This window comes from Bufo bufo, chromosome 1 (assembly GCF_905171765.1).
Source record: "Bufo bufo chromosome 1, aBufBuf1.1, whole genome shotgun sequence".
NCBI classification, from domain to species: Eukaryota; Metazoa; Chordata; class Amphibia; order Anura; family Bufonidae; genus Bufo; species Bufo bufo.
In genome coordinates, this window is record NC_053389.1 from 809,755,134 (window position 1) to 809,775,414 (window position 20,281).

At 43.6% G+C, this 20,281-nt stretch overlaps 1 protein-coding gene across 2 annotated transcripts in view; it reads left to right on the forward strand.

Moving 5' to 3' along the window:
* The window catches only part of PILRA (paired immunoglobin like type 2 receptor alpha), a 142,698-nt gene that overhangs the window by 35,051 nt on the left and 87,366 nt on the right, over positions 1-20,281 (forward strand). For both annotated transcript variants that reach the window (XM_040415191.1, XM_040415192.1), the window contains exons 3-4: positions 3,774-4,115; positions 14,159-14,527. In XM_040415191.1, coding sequence (XP_040271125.1) covers positions 3,774-4,115; positions 14,159-14,527 — 711 coding nt within the window. The remainder of the gene's footprint in view (positions 1-3,773; positions 4,116-14,158; positions 14,528-20,281) is intronic.

Genomic DNA, 20,281 nt, shown 5'->3' on the forward strand with positions numbered 1-20,281 from the left:
CATTGATGTCCATGAACTGATTTGGGTGCCACCCTGCTATAAACACAGTTCCTCCCCCTCCTCCTTCCTATCCTCAAAAACTGTGCCCTGGCTGGAAGTTGGTTACCTGGCCGCTGTTGGTGCAGGAACCCACCCCCCAAGCCACCTGTGGACAACTGGTCTGATAAGTGTGTGAATGATTTGTGTTCCTCCTCCTCTTCCTACTGTGCCACCACCTCATCCATCATTGCCTAAAGTGTTTTTTCATGTTGGTGCAGTATTCGAAACAGCTAAACACGGCACTCACGTCCCACATGGAGGGAAGTGGTGCTGTTCCGTAGAGAGACTCACCCGTGCATGCTGCAGATGAAACTCCACTATCGCCTGCTGCTGCTAGAACAGTCTCTCCAGCATGTAGAAGATGGAGTTCCACCTTGTCGGTACATCGCATATGAGGCGGTGAGCGGGAAGGTAGAAGTTATGCTGCAGGGCAGACAGCAGCTCTGACATATCGGGGTAATTCTTCAGGAACTTCTGCACCACCAAATTCATCACATGCACCAGGCAAGAGATGTGCGTCAAACTGGCTAGGCCCAGAGCTGCTACGAGCATAAGGAGCCTTAGATCTTTCGTGGTTTTTCAGGTGCCTACTCCACTGCAGCTTGTACTTTGTATTTAGATGCCTAGTCATGTAGGTGGTTCTCAGGTTTAGAAAATGTATGCCTCGCTTCAGGCTCTGCCTGCGCAGCATGCTAACCACCTGTGTCTTTTTGTCAGCACATTGCCTGAAGAACTGCTATGCCAGGGAACTAATTTCACCTGGCTTTGTTGTGCTCAGTCCCTCAGCATGGTGGGCAGGAGTACTGGCTAGGGGCCAGCTGCTGTGGTTTTGCGCTCTGCTCCTTCTTTTGCTGTGCAGCTGGCGCTGCGTGACCACCACCTTTTCCTCAGAATTGCACATGTCACTCGGATGACCTTGATTCCATGTGGGGTCTAGGATCTCATCATCCTCCACTTCATCTTCCACCCACTCCTTACCCCTGCCCTCCTTGCTGGTCTGCACACTGCAGAAAGCTGCAGCAGTTGGCACCTGTGTCTTGTAATCATCATCATCACAGATGTGCTGCGGTGGTCCTCCCACATCATCATCCTCAAATATAAGTGGTTGGGTATCAGTGCATTCAATCTCTTCCACTTCTGGGGCAGGGCTAGGTGGATAGCCCACGGAAACCCCACCAGCAGAGTCATCAAAAAGCATAAGTGACTGCTGCATGACTTGGGGCTCAGCAGAGGTTGAGGCGGAAGACAAATGCTCGTGGGACGTTGGTGCCAACTCTGCGCTTTCAGCACGGGACCGGGTGGAAGACAACGTGAAGGAACTGATGGCACTATCAGCCACCCAATCTACTACCGCCTCTACTTGTTCTGGCCTCACCATTCTTAGAGCGGAATTCGAGCCTACAAAATGACACAAAACGTCCTGTCGGCTGCGTGCACCAGATGAAGGTGTTTAATTTGGGCGCGTAGCTGGCACAGATTAACAATGTCATCTCCTTACAGAAGGAGCTCCACCAGCACCAATATTAGCAGCACCACGGACAGAGCATTAAATAAGGTACTTATTTAATGCTCTCCTCATTCTTTGAGTTCACCCACAAAATTGACAGACGAACAATTGTATTTGTGTGTCAGGGGTGCAAATGAGGTGTAGCCAAAAAATGGCTACAGGTCACCCACAGAATTAACAGACAGATTAACAGCCTAAGGCTACTTTCACACTCGCGTTTTGTGCGGATCCGTCATGGACGGATCCGTTCAGATAATACAACCGTCTGCATCCGTTCAGAATGGATCCGTTTGTATTATCTTTAGATTCTTTAACATAGCCAAGACAGATCTGTCTTGAACACCATTGAAAGTCAATGGAGGATCAGTTTTCTATTGTGCCAGATTGTGTCATAGAAAACGGATCTGTCCCCATTGACTTACATTGTGTGCCAGGACGGATCCATTTGGCTCAGCTTCCTCAATCGGACACCAAAACGTTTTGGACCACTTGTGAGACCACTGAATGGATCTCACGAGCGGAAAGCCAAAACTCGAGTGTAAAAGTAGACTAACATTGTCCCCCACTACATCAGCATCCTGTCCCTACACTAGTTATAGCAGAATGGCAGCGCAACATGTGACCAGTAGTGTTGAGCTCGAATATTCGAATAGCAAATATTAATCGCGAATATCGTAACTTCGTAAATTCGCAAATATTACGAATATAGTGCTATATATTCGTTATATCGAATATTCGTCATTTTTTAACATCTGAAAACATGATTCCTCCCTGCTTCTTTCTTGTGGGTCAATAAGCCATTGGCCCACAAGCAACTTAAGCAGGGGGGAATCATGTTTTCATATGGAAAATAAAATGACCAATATTCTAAAAAACAAATACATAGCAATATAGTGAATATATTCGTTATTTTGAATTTTGGCATTATTTTTTTCCTATCTGTACAGTTGTTCGCAAACTCCTCCCCGACAAGCGTCCCCGTCACCATGGGAACGCCTGTGGGTTAGAAAATACCATCAGATCTGAGTTTTCCCTGAGATCGTGAAAACTCAGATCCGATGGTATATTCTAACCCACAGGCATTTCCATGGTTACGGGGACGCTTGTCGGGGAGCAGTATGCCAAAGTGGAATAACAGTACACATTGGAAAAAAAACGAATATTCTAAATAACAAATTTATTCGCTCTATTGCTCTAACTTCGTCTTTTAGAATACTATGAATATTCTAAAAGACGAAGTTAGAGCAATATTACGAATATTCGTAAAATACACATATAGACTGTAATTTAGCTAATATAGTGCTATAATCTTTTCTTTTTTTAGTCAAATTTTTTTTGCCTCTTCTGAACTTCAGTTTTGGAAAATATGTACACTATTAAAAAAAATTACTATAGCACTATATTAGCTAAATTACAGTCTATATGTGTATTTTACGAATATTCGTAATATTGCTCTAACTTCGTCTTTTAGAATATTCGTAAAATACACATATAGACTGTAATTTAGCTAATATAGTGCTATAGTAATTTTTTTAATAGTGTACATATTTTCTAAAACTGAAGTTCAGAAGAGGCAAAAGAAATTAGACAAAAAAAAAAAAGATTATAGCACTATATTAGCTAAATTACAGTCTATATGTGTATTACGAATATTTGTAATATTGCTCTAACTTCGTCTTTTAGAATATTCGTAATATTCTAAGAGACGAAGTTAGAGCTATATATAGAATATTCGTAAAAAATATACACATATTAACCTAGCCATAGTCATAGGAACGTTGCCTTATACTGTCAAAAGAAAAATCGCATTACGCAAATATCTAAATTGTATATTATTCGCGATAAATAGAATAATGACGAATATTCAATTTCGACGAATATAAGACGAATATTCAATCGAATATTCGCAAAATATCGCAAAATCGAATATGGCACCTCCCGCTCATCACTAGTGATCAGGCATTTATACAGGCTGGGTGACGTGCTGCACTGGCCAATCACAGCCATGCCAATACTAGGCATGACTGTGATGGCTTCTAAGTGCCCACAGCTTAAAAGATTGTTGATTGGCTGCACTCACTGCAGCCTTTCAACAAGCTTTATTCTGCATATGAACACCAAACCCGAACACGGACTTCCCTCATCCCTATTGTCAAGGCTTTGTTACTACTAAATTAATTAACTGTATTAATTGTAATTCCTATGTATTGATGGTGTCTGTTTATAGGTGGAAAGTGGTTGTCTCAGGTGGAGGAACTGATCGCTGTAGAAGGAGAAGAGCTGATCATCCCCTGTCATCACCCGCTGAAGACCCTGAGGGAAGCCCTACAAGTGACCTGGTATGGTGGATACACTGAACTGTGTGATGTTATTAAAAATGAAATTTATAAATGGGACCAAAAACCCACTATCGGTGCAGATAAATTTTCACTGGTGAACATCTCTGAAGACTTCTCTCTGCGTATACACCGTGTACAGAGTAATGGACATCCCCAGTATTGTTGCCGTGTGACCACCAGTGATAGAGAAGAATTAAAGAGCCGAATTAGTACAGAACTGATCATCGCAGGTAAAGAACTATTCCTTGTTGTAAAAAGAGAATGTAACGAGGATCATTATCAAGCAAGGACATCTGTAAAGAATTTGTATGTTCTCCCCATGTTTGCATGGATTTACGGAATTTAGATCTTTCTTGAGCCCCAGTGGGTGTAGAAAACTATGTGCGTGCATAGCTCTGTGGAATATACAGTAAGCAGTATAAAATAAAATAATAATACTAAATATACATAATGGGTAGGTATAGGTATGCTTCATAAATATGATACTAAAGAATTGGTGCAAAGGTTTTCTAAGAATACTAGCTAGAATAGCATATTTTTAAAGAGGTCAAATCCCTGAATCCAATTTTTCCATTCACTCAGCTATAGAGTTAAAGGTGTTGTCTGAGTTTTGAAAAAAAATAAAAATAATTGCACTGTAAAACTGATGGTCAGCAACAGTGATGGCCAGTTCGCATTGTTCGCCCGCGAGCATATGCGGGCTGCCATCTTTTTCCACAAGTCCGGCGAGGCACAGGTAAGCGCTTACCTGTGCCTGTGTGCGAGGCCCCCGGTGGCTGTTCTGGGAGCTGCCTGCTCCCGCTGACCGCACTTGTGGAAAAAGATGGCGTCCCGCATATGTTTGCGGGCGAACAATGCGAACTGGCCATCACTGGTCAGCAATACATACAATACATAAGCTAAGCAAGTTTTAGGCAAAAATAATTCTATTTGATGAAGGGAATTTTGCTTATTGGAAATTGGAGATTTATATCTATCTCTGTGTATTATATACTATATTCAGATTCCTCCAATATACTTTCTACTGAATCTACACTTCAAACCAACTCACCTGACCATTAGTGATGTCCCGAACTATTCGCCGGCGAACAGTTCACGGCGAACATATGCCCCTATACATCATCATTGAGCAGGGGCGTACATAGAAATCACTGGGCCCCATAGCAAAAATCTGAATTGGGCCCCTTAACCCCGCCCACTACCCACCATGGACCCTCCTACTTCCTGACCTGGCTCCTCCTATGCCACACCCCCATTAAATACATTTATACATGACCTACAGAAACTGTTAGGGATAAACATTTTTATTTTATTATTAACCAACTTTGTTCAGTAACGTATAAAATGTGCATGTATTTTCCAATAAGGATTTGTTCTGTGAAATTTTTTGTAATTATGTATACGGAACTATATGGGGGCTCAAATTTTGCGGGGCGATCTGAACTTTCCATTGATACCATTCTGGGGGGTTTATGACTTTTTGATCACTTTTTATTTAATTTATTGTGGAAAAGGAAGTGACCAAAAACAGCTAATCCACCTTTTGGACTTTTTTTCTGTTTTGCTGTTTGCCATATGGGGAATATTTTTTTATATTTTCATACAATGGGCGTGTCACTTGCCAGGCTTGCCAGAGTGTGCACAGGACAGTGGACACAGATGGGCCATGTCACTTGCCAGGCTTTAGCAGAGTGGGCACAGGACAGTGGACACAGGGCGCAATATGTATGCCACACAACTAAGCGAGTGCAGGGCAGGAGCGCATACACATCACTCCTCCTGCCTCTGTCCACTGTGCTAAAGCCGGACGTAAGTCATCCCCCACATCTTAACCTAACTTGCTACCTGCACCATTTTGTCATCACTTCTCTTAGGGTTCTTTCACACTTGCGTTCTTTTCTTCCGGCATAGAGTTCCGTCGTCGGGGCTCTATGCCGGAAGAATCCTGATCAGTTTTATCCTAATGCATTCTGAATGGAGAGAAATCCGTTCAGGATGCATCAGGATGTCTTCAGTTCCGGACCGGAACGTTTTTTGGCCGGAGAAAATACCGCAGCATGCTGCGCTTTTTGCTCCGGTCAAAAATCCTGAACACTTGCCGCAAGGCCGGATCCGGAATTAATGCCCATTGAAAGGCATTAATCCGGATCTGGCCTTAAGCTAAACGCCGTTTCGGCGCATTACCGGATCCGACGTTTAGCTTTTTCTGAATGGTTACCATGGCTGCCGGGACGCTAAACTCCTGTTTGCCATGGTAAAGTGTAGTGGGGAGCGGGGGAGCAGTATACTTACCATCCGTGCGGCTCCCGGGGCGCTTCAGAGTGATGTCAGGGCGCCCCATGCGCATGGATCATGTGATCACATGGACACGTCATCCATGCGCATGGGGTGCTCTGACGTCATTCTGGAGCGCCCCGGGAGCCGCACGGACTGTAAGTATACTGCTCCCCCGCTCCCCACTACTACTATGGCAACCAGGACTTTAATAGCGTCCTGGCTGCCATAGTAACACTGAACGCATTTTGAAGACGGATCCGTCTTCAAATGCTTTCAGTACACTTGCGGTGTTACGGATCCGGCGGGCACTTCCGGCAAATGGAGTACACGACAGATCTGGACAACGCAAGTGTGAAAGAGGCCTTACCCCAAACCCCTTTAACTCCTTGGAGGAGGAAAGCACACTGTCCTCTATGAGCCCCCCCCCCCCCCCCCAACCCCTAATGCCCCCCAAAAAAATCTCAGGACACAGTGTGCTTTCTTCCTACTTTTCCCCCATGGGCATTTTGGGTCTCATAGAGGACAACAGGACTCACTGAAGTGGGATTGAAGCATGTCCCACCACCCTGTCCTGGCTGTCCCCCCCCCCCCCCCCACCCCTCCTCTCTCTTGCTGCCTGGCAGTGGCCTGTCAGAGTGTCAGGTCAAATCTGATTCTGACATTATCAAGAAGACAATAGACACACATCGACTCGAACTCGATCATACCTAGAGTCGACTCTCTGCAGTGCTGTCAGTCTGCTCTCTCTCTCTGTGCGGCGTCTCGACTCTCAGGCAGCCAGAGCCAGGCAGTGACACGGCAGCCTCAGGAAGGAGTCAGTTAGGACAGGACTGGACGGATGGTTCTTCAGGCCAGCCAGGGACACACACTGGCGAGACGGCCGATGGGCCGGCGAACCAATTCTCCCGCCTGTCTGAGTCTGATTCCGCAGCGCCAGCAGACAGGATAGGATCAGCAGGTCAGGAGGAGGTCAGCCGGACAGGATCTGATCAAACTTCGGCGCCTCAAAGGGGAGGGGCGGCGGCGCGATTGCGGAAGAATAGTTAGGCAAGTTAGCAATAGCTCATATTTATAAGAGCAGCCGCACATAGCGCTATAGGCCCCCGCAATGAGTGGGCGGGGCCAAATAGTGTGGGCGGGGCCTTCGCTGCGCTTCGGGCCCCCCAGTGCCGCGGGCCCCATAGCAATGGCGTGGTCTGCCTCTATGGGCGGTACGCCACTGTCATTGAGCAAACTTTGACCCTGTACCTCACAGTCACAGCAGACACATTCCAGCCAATCAGCAGCAGACCCTCCCTCCCAGACCCTCCCACCTCCTGGACAGCATCCATTTTAGATTAATTCGGAAGCTGCAGTTTTAGTGAGAGGAGGGACAGTGTAGCTGCTGCTGATTTAATAGGGAAATCGTTAGCTAGGGCATTGTTCTGTGTCCACAGACTCATCTGCTGTAAGGACTGCGTCCTGACAGCACCCCAAAAAGCCCTTTTTAGGGCTGGTACATCAGTCTGCTTTTTTTTTTTTTATATATACACTCACCTAAAGAATTATTAGGAACACCTGTTCTATTTCTCATTAATGCAATTATATAGTCAACCAATCACATGGCAGTTGCTTCAATGCATTTAGGGGGGTGGTCCTGGTCAAGACAATCTCCTGAACTCCAAACTGAATGTCAGAATGGGAAAGAAAGGGGATTTAAGCAATTTTGAGCGTGGCATGGTTGTTGGTGCCAGACGGGCCGGTCTGAGTATTTCACAATCTGCTCAGTTACTGGGATTTTCACGCACAACCATTTCTAGGGTTTACAAAGAATGGTGTGAAAAGGGAAAAACATCCAGTATGCGGCAGTCCTGTGGGCAAAAATGCCTTGTGGATGGTAGAGGTCAAAGGAGAATGGGCCGTCTGATTCAAGCTGATAGAAGAGCAATGTTGACTGAAATAACCACTCGTTACAACCGAGGTATGCAGCAAAGCATTTGTGAAGCTACAACACACACAACCTTGAGGCGGATGGGCTACAACAGCAGAAGACCCCACTCATCTCCACTACAAATAGGAAAAAGAGGCTACAATTTGCACGAGCTCACCAAAATTGGACTGTTGAAGACTGGAAAAATGTTGCCTGGTCTGATGAGTCTCGATTTCTGCTGAGACATTCAAATGGTAGAGTCCGAATTTGGCGTAAACAGAATGAGAACATGTATCCATCCTCTGATGGCTACTTCCAGCAGGATAATGCACCATGTCACAAAGCTCCAATCATTTCAAATTGGTTTCTTGAACATGACAATTAGTTCACTGTACTAAAATGGCCCCCACAGTCACCAGATCTCAACCCAATAGAGCATCTTTGGGATGTGGTGGAACGGGAGCTTCGTGCCCTGGATGTGCATCCCTCAAATCTCCATCAACTGCAAGATGCTATCCTATCAATATGGGCCAACATTTCTAAAGAATGCTATCAGCACCTTGTTGAATCAATGCCACGTAGAATTAAGGCAGTTCTGAAGGCAAAAGGGGGTCCAACAACGTATTAGTATGGTGTTCCTAATAATTCTTTAGGTGAGTGTATATATGTATATATATATTGCAGTTGCCTGCCCGTGTGTGAGAGGCTGCAGGCCCACAGACTGTACTGTGTGCACACCACTCATATAGGGTGTCACAGTACCTTGCAGATAAAAAAAGTCAATTTATTATTTAAAAAAAAATATAATCACAGTTGCCAGACAGTGAGAGGCTGCAGGCTCACAGACTGTACTGTGTGCACACCATTCAAACAGGGTGTCACAACACCTTGCAGATAAAACTAAAGTCAATTTATTTTTTTCTCTGTAATAAATATAATCGCAGTTGCAAGCCAGTGAGTGTCTGGCCGACACAGACTGTACTGTGGCCACTGGCCAGGCCACCACTCATACCGTTACAGGGTGTCACAATACCTTGCAGATAAAACTAAAGTCAATTAATTTTTTCTCTGTGATATAATTGCAGTTGCCTGCCAGTGTGTGTCAGGCCCACACAGACTGTACTGTGCCCACTGCCCACCACTTATATAGGGTGGCACAGTACCTTGCACGCATAGTACCACTTGTCTAAAAAAAATGACAGGAAGAGGCAGGCCACCCCGCAGGGGCCGTCGTGGTCGTGGTGCTGTGATTTCCACTGGCCCTGGAATAATGCCCAGTGTTCAGAGGCCACGTACCCTGAACCCCAAAAATTCTGAGAAAATAGTTGACTGGCTTACACAGGACACCCAATCTTCAACAGCTTCTGCTAAGAACCTTGACGCACCATCCTCAGCTTCGGTCACCTGCTGTCAAGTTACCACTCTCCCGCCCGCTGCCACCACTACCACCACAGCCACCACAGCCGCTTCACTTGATTCGTCAGAGGAGTTATTTACACATCAGTTGGATGAAATTAGTGATGCGCAACCATTATTGCCAGAGGATGTAGATAACAGGGATATGTCTCAGTCAGGCAGGATTACACACATGGACGTACAGTGTGATGATGATGATGATGATGTTGTACCCGCTGCTGCTTCCTTTGCTGAGGTGTCAGATACAAGTGAAGTGGTTGATGATGACGATGTGTCCGTGGATTCCACATGGGTGCCTGCTCGAAGAGAAGAAGAAGAGGGGGAAAGTTCAGAAGGGGAGACAGAGAGAAGGAGGAGACGAGTTGGAAGCAGGGGGAGGTTGTCGCAAGGAGCTAGTGGCACAGTCAGACAGCATGTATCGGCACCCGGGGTCAGCCAGACAGCACGCCAATCAACGCATGCTGTTGCCACCACCAGAATGCCGTCATTGCAAAGCTCAGCAGTGTGGCATTTTTTTTTGTGTGTCTGCCTCTGACAACAGCGATGCCATTTGCAACCTGTGCCAAAAGAAACTGAGTCGTGGGAAGTCCAACACCCACCTCGGTACAACTGCTTTGCAACGGCACATGATCTCACATCGCAAACGCCAATGGGATCAACACATGAGTACAAGCGGGTGTGAGAGTAAATTGCACGGCGCAGACGCAGGGACCGTGGATCCAAACAAAGGGGAGGGAGCCAGCGTTTTTTTAACCATCTCCCCGTTCGAAAAATCAATTCAATAAATGGACCCCAGATTGGGGACGTAACAGAGATTAAACTGATGAGAAGAGAACTACAGAAAATAACACTCATATAGGGTGTGAGAGTAAATTGCACGCCGCAGACGCAGTGACCGTGGATTCAAACAAAGGGGAGGGAGCCAGCGTTTTTTTAACCATCTCCCCGTTCGAAAAATCAATTAAATTCACCTTTCGGGGACCCTTGGTGTTGTACGTGGCTGGGTGGAGGAAGAAACCTTCAATGACATCAACGGGACATGGCTAGCTTGGTATCCAACCTTGTGCAAATGGGGAGTTTGCGGTTGGGCAAATGGACTGTTTGCGGTTGTTTGCGATGCATTAAAAGGGGAGTTTGGTCTGTCAATGTCTGTGAAGCGGGCGTAACCCTTACACTACCTGATCGATACAACATCATACCTGATCGTATACACACACTGGATGTTTTAAACCACGTTGTTCAAAATTTTTTAGGATTGTTAGGTGATTTATGCCCTTTATGGATTAAAACCCAACTCTGCGTCAACTATGTAATTTTCCATGGGAGTTTTGCCATGGATCCCCCTCCGGCATGCCACAGTCCAGGTGTTAGTCCCCTTGAAACAACTTTTCCATCACTACTGTGGCTAGAAAGAGTCCCTGTGGGTGAAGTCTATGGCGGTTCGCCCGGTTCGCCCGTTCGCGAACATTTGAGGAAATTCGCGTTCGCCGTTCGCGAACTGTAAATTTTATGTTCGCGACATCTCTACTGACCATTAGTACATGTACATATAGAGACTCATACATAAATAGCATATATAATCTACTGGTAATACAATTGCAGGCTACAAATATCTATATGCACATATATAATGTCTACTGGAATATTACACTTATATACATACACACATAAGATTACATATAACTTAGTTTGCTCCTGAAGTAATGTTGGTCCAGGAAGAGAGAGCAGGAATCCCAAGTTTCATATAACCTACATGTTCCTGTGTCCCAGCCCCACCATGGACTCCACCAAATGACCACCCAAATATCTTCCCAATTTGTTGGCCAAGAGAATGTTGTCCAACTGATTTTACAATGTGCCCTTCCTGCCTTTGATATGCTAACAAGGGACACAATTAGGGATGAGCGAATCGACCTCGGATGAAATATCCGAAGTCAATTTGCATAAAACATTGTTCTAATACTGTACGGCGCAGTAGCTCTGTACAGTATTAGAATGTATTGGATCACATGATTTCATAAATTAATTTGTACTGTAAAAAAACATTTCCCAAACTGGGGTTTGGTTCAAAGTGGTACCTTGGAACCGAACCCAAGATCGGGAAATGTTTTTTTACAGTACAAATTAATATATGAAGTTATTGCACGAAGTCTTGCGAGACTTCGCGAAGTAATGACTTCGGCTCATGTGAGCCAATACATTCTAATACTGTACGGAGCTCCTGCTCCGTACTTTAGAACAATGTTTTATGCAAATCGACTTCGGATGTTTCATCCGAAGTCGATTCGCTCATCCCCAGACACAATGACCAAATGGCTTCTGACCATACTGATATCACTCAATGGGTGAATCTCACTGAATAATATCAGTATATGCTATATCATATTTGTGTGGTCTTGGACTGAGTATTTCCTCATTTTCCTAGTTCTCTTCTGGCCTTTGATTACCTGCAATAACAACAATCTCTGAGGTTATCCTCATGAATATTTGTGCCCCTCCGCCTGCTCTGCAAAGTGAATGAATAAAAGTGCTGCCCTGAGTGACATGTCTGACTGCTAGGATACTCAGCAACATGTTGTATTTGTAGGACTACAAATCCCAGCTGTACAATGACACTGCTGATACACACAGGATCTTCCCCTTACCTGTTCTTGTGCAATGCTCTGTAGAACTCCTCCAGTCTGTCAGCTCTGTTTCTGCAGGTTGAGAAGGGAAGATCCTGAGCATTTGTCTCTTCACTGCCTGCAGCTGCTCAACAAAGCCTACAGCCCCGAGTCTGTGCGGCTGATGGTAGAAGTGGTTAATTTTCCTGAAAAATCCAGTGGAAGGGTGACACAGGGCAGACAGGAGCAGCAGCTGGCAGTGTAGGGGGGGTGACCAGCACAGTGACATCTGGTGCACAGACACAGAGCTGCTCCTCAGGCTTGTGCTCGAAACATAATCAGAGCAGGGAGAGAAGCTGGCACCATAGGTCAGTGAAATCTGAGAAAGGGGCAACTGCAGATGAAGTAAGTGCATTGTAAACTCCTTACATGTGATTAGTTAGAAACATACAAAGAACAAAAAAAATAACAGACCCTTTAATTATAAAATGTTGTGTGTGTTCTTTCTAGTTTTGTATGTTTTTTGCAACTTCACATGAGTCAAATGCCCTCACAATATTTTCAGATACAAACAAACTCCTGTTGAGCACCACATTTTTTGTCTTGAGTGGTGCCTCTCTACAGGTCTGTGTCCCCTCAAAACAATATGTCAGCACTGTATAGTATATACAGTACAGACCAAAAGTTTGGACACACCTTCTCATTCAAAGAGTTTTCTTTATTTTCATGACTATGAAGGCATCAAAACTATGAATTAACACATGTGGAATTATATACATAACAAACAAGTGTGAAACAACTGAAAATATATTATATTCTAGGTTCTTCAAAGTAGCCACCTTTTGCTTTGATTACTGCTTTGCACACTCTTGGCATTCTCTTGATGAGCTTCAAGAGGTAGTCCCCTGAAATGGTCTTCCAACAGTCTTGAAGGAGTTCCCAGAGATGCTTAGCACTTGTTGGCCCTTTTGCCTTCACTCTGCGGTCCAGCTCACCCCAAACCATCTTGATTGGGTTCAGGTCCGGTGACTGTGGAGGCCAGGTCATCTGGCGCAGCACCCCATCACTCTCCTTCATGGTCAAATAGCCCTTACTTTTAAAGTTTTCCCAATTTTTCGGCTGACTGACTGACCTTCATTTCTTAAAGTAATGATGGCCACTCGTTTTTCTTTACTTAGCTGCTTTTTTCTTGCCATAATACAAATTCTAACAGTCTATTCAGTAGGACTATCAGCTGTGTATCCACCTGACTTCTCCTCAACTCAACTGATGGTCCCAACCCCATTTATAAGGCAAGAAATCCCACTTATTAAACCTGACAGGGCACACCTGTGAAGTGAAAACCATTTCAGGGGACTACCTCTTGAAGCTCATCAAGAGAATGCCAAGAGTGTGCAAAGCAGTAATCAAAGCAAAAGGTGGCTACTTTGAAGAACCTAGAATATGACATATTTTCAGTTGTTTCACACTTGTTTGTTATGTATATTATTCCACATGTGTTAATTCATAGTTTTGATGCCTTCATAGTCATGAAAATAAAGAAAACTCTTTGAATGAGAAGGTGTGTCTAAACTTTTGGTCTGTACTGTACGTAAATCTGAGGTAAATGAATTTAGAGTATGGATCCATAGAACAGGTAGTAAATTCTGGATTACAGATGAGCAAATAGATTCTAAAGTTATTGAATGTTACAATTTCCCCAAAACATTTGGGTTCTAGAGAATAAAAACATTAGGGTTTTGTTTCAGATGAATCACTCAAAATGGCAGGCACCATTTTAAAAGTTAGAAGACAGAGAAGGTATCTGCCACCAAAATGGGATAATTTATGGACTGTTTTATAGGCTCCAAAGAGTGAACACATGTGTCTCCTCTTGCTTCTTCAGATAAACTCACCTACTGAACTAGGGGCGAACCTAGACTAATCACCCAGTCTCTTAAAAGGGAAGAGTCAGGATGGGTAACCCTGAATTATCCATACAAAACTATGCAGATACAATGCAATTTTTTATCAGAACGTTAAATAACATTTAAATAACAAGAAACAACATTTTTTTGTGTTCTTCTAGGTCCATCCTCATCCTCGTCAACATTCACTGTAACCCAGCCATATAACATCACAGGTCATATAGGACAGTCTGTGAACATAAGCTACTTCTACAGCCGATATATGGAGAGTGATGTCCTGGGGGTTGATATTTACTGGAGAGTGGGCAACACAAGCGGACCTTACGTCTACCACCCCTACAAGGAGATGATTCATCCTGATTATAGAGGAAGAACAGAAATGCAAGATGAAGCAGGTTTGCAGATACGGGGGCTGCAGATGTCAGACAACTCCATGTATTACTGCTTTGTGATGATCAGACTGTGTACTGGAAACAGCAAATATAAAAAACTAGCTCAGTATGGAGAAGGGACACGACTAATTGTGACAGGTAAAAAATAACATTGTGGACCCTTTGCACAGCTTCCTGAATGACAGATAGATGTAAACACTACTAGAAATGAGAAAATTGAAGTTGACAAAGTGGAATTCAATCAGAATTTCAGGAAAAATTTGATTTGTCATTAAGTCAAATTTCCTCGCGCTTTATGGTAACAAATCATATTTTTTCTAAAATTGCTGATACACATGTTAGAAAGAGTAAATAAGAAGCCCGGGTACTAGGGATCACCCATAATGCCATGCAGACATCCAATCAGCAGATAGCCAGCCCCTATGATGTCACAGGCCTATAAAAAGTCTCCTCCTGCCCGGTCTTTGCCATTTTACAGTGAACTTAGTGCAGGGAGAGACATTACAGGCACTAGAGACAGTGTTTAGGCAAGACTTTATTCACTAAACATTACTATTGGGCAGTTCAGGGACAGTTTCTTGATAGAATAGGGATATAATAGGGAGGCACTATCCACACTGTAGGGAGAGAGCAGGAACCAATTGCACAAAACAAACCTGGGTAATAAGAGCTCTGCTATTACACCTTGCTGCAGTAATTGGGATTAAAATGTCCTCTAGTACTACAGATTTTAGGTTGTTTGCATTCTTTTATATATACAGTAAGTATTTCCATGAATCCTTAATTCTGTTATTGGGGTGAAACTGTGGTCTGATTCTACAGATTTTGAAGGGGTTCACAATCTTTTATATATAAATTAATCTGTTAATCCTTGATTGTCTAATTGGGGTGAAATTGTGCCCTGATACTACAGATTTTAGGGTGTGTACACTCTTTTGTATACCCTTTTATACATAAAATAATCTTTTAATCCTTAATTGTGTAATTGGGGTGAAATTGTGCCTTGAGAGTACTTCTGTTTTACACTTACAGTTACTGTTACAGTCTAGTATGTCTGACAGACAGGTGACAGACCCTTCAAAGGGAACAGGCCAAAATGTTTCTGGAGCTGGCAGAAGTATCAGCAGAGGAAGGGGGTGGTAGCAGCAGTTGCAGCGACAGGCCAGAGCTGCCAGTGTCATCCAGATGTCGGGTTTGGACCAGAAACCTAGCTGTTCTTAAATGATTGACTTGGTAGACTTCAACATCATCTCAAGTGACATCAGACACCCACAGCCAGGAGTCGGTGGGTTCCTCTGACACCACGCTTAGTTGGCATGGCCCCCACCTGTCCTGAACCACCCTATTTTATTTTGTGTTGCGTCTGCCTGTGAAGTCTTGTATGCTGTTGGCTCGGCTCCGCTTTTCAGAAAGGACGAGCTTATTAAGGACAATCAGCAGCTACTGCCCAGCCAAGATGTCGAGGAGATATCCAGTGCATCCTTCGGTAGAGCCACAATGAGAGTCGTGCGGGAGTATATGTTATAAGCAGTCAGGCAAGCGACCCTGAGACTGGTGAGAGTGACATCAGTAATGTGCATACAGTAGTGGATGATGATGTAGCTGATCACATGTGGTAGCCGGGCTTCATCATCTTTATCATCGGCAGGGGTTGAAGGTGGCACCTTGTGCATGAGGCAGCGGCTGAGCCAGCAGGGTGCTAGTGTGGCCTTGAGACAGCAGCTTGGCAGCAGTGTGAGGTTTGGAACCAAACGTGGCTGGGGTAGAATGTCTGCTACTCAGGAGCCTACCTGTCCGGAAACAACTAGCAGTGCACAGGTTCACAGAGGCAGCAGCAGGAAGTCAGTGCGGAGAGGTAGAGGGAAAATGCCATACTCACAGGTGTGGGAATGTTTCATCAAGCAACCGGACGACATCATTGTGGCCATTTGTCGAATCTGTGGGCACAAGGTGAAGTGTGCTGGCCATGCATCAATACATGCAGTTTAACCATAAAGTGGCCTGGGAAAACTGACGCTAATGTAGTGGTACAGCCTGGCGCAGAAACCACTGCATCACCCAGTGACCTGCACCACTTTTCCACAAGTCAAGACTACCCCAACTCAGCAGAAGGGAGCTCTGTTTCCTTCCCATCATCTACTGGTCCTGATGGTCCTGCTCCTCCTCCTCCTATTCCTCATCACTCATTTCTTCAGCAATCGATCACTGAGGCGATTGCAAAAAGACAACAATACACATGCTTCCTTTACATATCTCTCCCTAACACGTGTTGGGACTGTACAACATTTTATTTACATTTGGTCACTGGGACCATAGATGTCCCTGATTTACACGTGTTATTGATTCTAAAATTTAACATTTATTTCTTATCCTTAAAATGTAATGAACACTACTATTAAAATAATCAGCTATGCATACTGGATACATATGTGAATTGTGCCAGTGATACTGTTTCCTGAGTTCTCAGTGTTGCCAATAGAGGGCGCTTATGGCATAGGCTGTTTGAGGCTCTCTTGCCTGTGATTATGATGCTCCAATACTAGGTTGCTGCGCTCTGTTATTAGCACAGTGCGCCACCCTCAACAACAATCGCCCTCATGAGGCACACTCTCTCACTCTGTGTCCTCTACAGATCACGTCCTAGTTATGCATAAGCTGGCTAAAACACGCTATCTGCCCCCCGACATGTTTCGCCAAGACACTTGGCGTCTTCAGGGGTTTGGGCAGTGAAGTGTGTGTTGGGGGCGGATCCCAGTTTATAAGACCTCCCTATCGGCGTGGCCATTCTGTTGTCCAATACATGTCTCTCTTTTTCTGAGTCAGTAGCGCTCAGCCACTCATAATGTATCTACCATCTGCGATTCTTAGATGGCTCCTCCTAGTGTTTCAATAGCCAATGATGGTTCATCTGCGCCGTGTGAATTGCGCTAATACTTAATCTAAGTTACCGATCTCTGTGTGTCACTTGCGCATGTCTGGGCACTTAGCCGCTGGCTAATGTCAGTTCAAACTCTATGCGCTTCTCCGTTCTGGATGACGCCTAGGCTGTGCGCCGTCATCCATATGCGCATGTCATCTGACTTAGTGTCAGTGCCGTCCGATCATGGAGTATATTGCGGCTGCTCAGGGTGATTGTGCAGAAATGTCAGATCAGTAAAGTGCTTATATTCATTCTCCCTTATATGTTATAGGTCCTGATACATCTTTACAAATATCTCTTTAGGTTCTTATCTCCTAACCTAATTTCATAGTTCTTATAACAGCATGTCTGAATATACGTTCCCTTATTTTATCCATATCTATGTCCTTACTTGGAAGATGAGTTTTATGTCTATATGTTAATGTTATTGGACATTGCCTGCCCTGTGTCAATATCTATTTTACATTTATGTATTACAGGTTCTTGTAGGATCCCACCCATCCCAGGATACCCTCAACTCTCACCACGTAAGTATTTTTTATGTATACCCTGTGCATTTGGGCTACTGTTCGTTATAGTATATTTTTTCCTTAATTTTTATGTATTATGATTATTTATTGTTTATTTTATATTTTTATTTATTTTTATTTTTTTATTATTAATTTTTTTGTGTATTATTTTTTTGTATATATTTTTATATTTTATTTTTTTGGAGTCTTTTGTTAATTAAATTAATATTATTTTTTACATTATTTTTTACATTATTTTTATATTATTACATAATATTAATTTAATTAACAAAAGACTCCAAAAAAATAAAATATAAAAATATATACAAAAAAATAATACACAAAAAAATTAATAATAAAAAAATAAAAATAAATAAAAATATAAAATAAACAATAAATAATCATAATACATAAAAATTAAGGAAAAAATATACTATAACGAACAGTAGCCCAAATGCACAGGGTATACATAAAAAATACTTACGTGGTGAGAGTTGAGGGTATCCTGGGATGGGTGGGATCCTACAAGAACCTGTAATACATAAATGTAAAATAGATATTGACACAGGGCAGGCAATGTCCAATAACATTAACATATAGACATAAAACTCATCTTCCAAGTAAGGACATAGATATGGATAAAATAAGGGAACGTATATTCAGACATGCTGTTATAAGAACTATGAAATTAGGTTAGGAGATAAGAACCTAAAGAGATATTTGTAAAGATGTATCAGGACCTATAACATATAAGGGAGAATGAATATAAGCACTTTACTGATCTGACATTTCTGCACAATCACCCTGAGCAGCCGCAATATACTCCATGATCGGACGGCACTGACACTAAGTCAGATGACATGCGCATATGGATGACGGCGCACAGCCTAGGCGTCATCCAGAACGGAGAAGCGCATAGAGTTTGAACTGACATTAGCCAGCGGCTAAGTGCCCAGACATGCGCAAGTGACACACAGAGATCGGTAACTTAGATTAAGTATTAGCGCAATTCACACGGCGCAGATGAACCATCATTGGCTATTGAAACACTAGGAGGAGCCATCTAAGAATCGCAGATGGTAGATACATTATGAGTGGCTGAGCGCTACTGACTCAGAAAAAGAGAGACATGTATTGGACAACAGAATGGCCACGCCGATAGGGAGGTCTTATAAACTGGGATCCGCCCCCAACACACACTTCACTGCCCAAACCCCTGAAGACGCCAAGTGTCTTGGCGAAACATGTCGGGGGGCAGATAGCGTGTTTTAGCCAGCTTATGCATAACTAGGAAGTGATCTGTAGAGGACACAGAGTGAGAGAGTGTGCCTCATGAGGGCGATTGTTGTTGAGGGTGGCGCACTGTGCTAATAACAGAGCGCAGCAACCTAGTATTGGAGCATCATAATCACAGGCAAGAGAGCCTCAAACAGCCTATGCCATAAGCGCCCTCTATTGGCAACACTGAGAACTCAGGAAACAGTATCACTGGCACAATTCACATATGTATCCAGTATGCATAGCTGATTATTTTAATAGTAGTGTTCATTACATTTTAAGGATAAGAAATAAATGTTAAATTTTAGAATCAATAACACGTGTAAATCAGGGACATCTATGGTCCCAGTGACCAAATGTAAATAAAAAAACAATACACATGCACTCGTTCAACGGCATGGTCACCACTACTAGAGATGAGCGAATCGAAGTTTGACGAAGTGTAATTCGATCTGAATTTCAGTAAAAATTCAATTCGCACCGAATTCGAATTTCCTTACGCTTTGTGGTAACGAATCTCATTTTTTCCTATAATGGCTGCTGCATGTGTGAGGACAAGAAGCAAGGAACGAGGGATCAACCACAATGCCATGCATGCAGCCAATCAGCAGCCAGCCAGCCCTGTGATGTCACAGTCCTATAAATAGCCTCAGCCATCTTGCATTCAGCCATTTTCCAGTGTACTTAGTGCAGGGAGAGATGTCAGCAGGCACTAGGGACAGTGCTAGGAAAGAATTGAAAACTTTTATTTTGCTTTATAGAAGTTCAGGGAAAGGAGGGAGGAATCACTCCACAGTATTGAAGCAGAACAGGGTTCAGTAGGGGAGTTTACAGCCTGGGTAATAGGAACAATCCTATTACACCTTGCTTCACTGACCGGGGACCCAAATTGCCATTATACAGCTCTGTAATTCCAGCAAACCGTTCTTGTTTTCGGGTGAAAGTGCTGTGTGATACAGCCATTAACAGGGTTTATTACAAGGAAATATTTCTATGTCTTATTTTCCCTTGTGCGGTGCAGTTATATGTTCTAAAGTATTTTTTGGCTTCTATTAGTGGGAAAAAAGGGCTTATTAGCCATTGTGTGGTGAAGTGAGAAAATTGCAGACTTTTTTCGCGTGTATTAGTGGCAAAAAAATATATATTTGCCATTCAGCAGTGCAGTTATATGTTCTAAAGACTTTT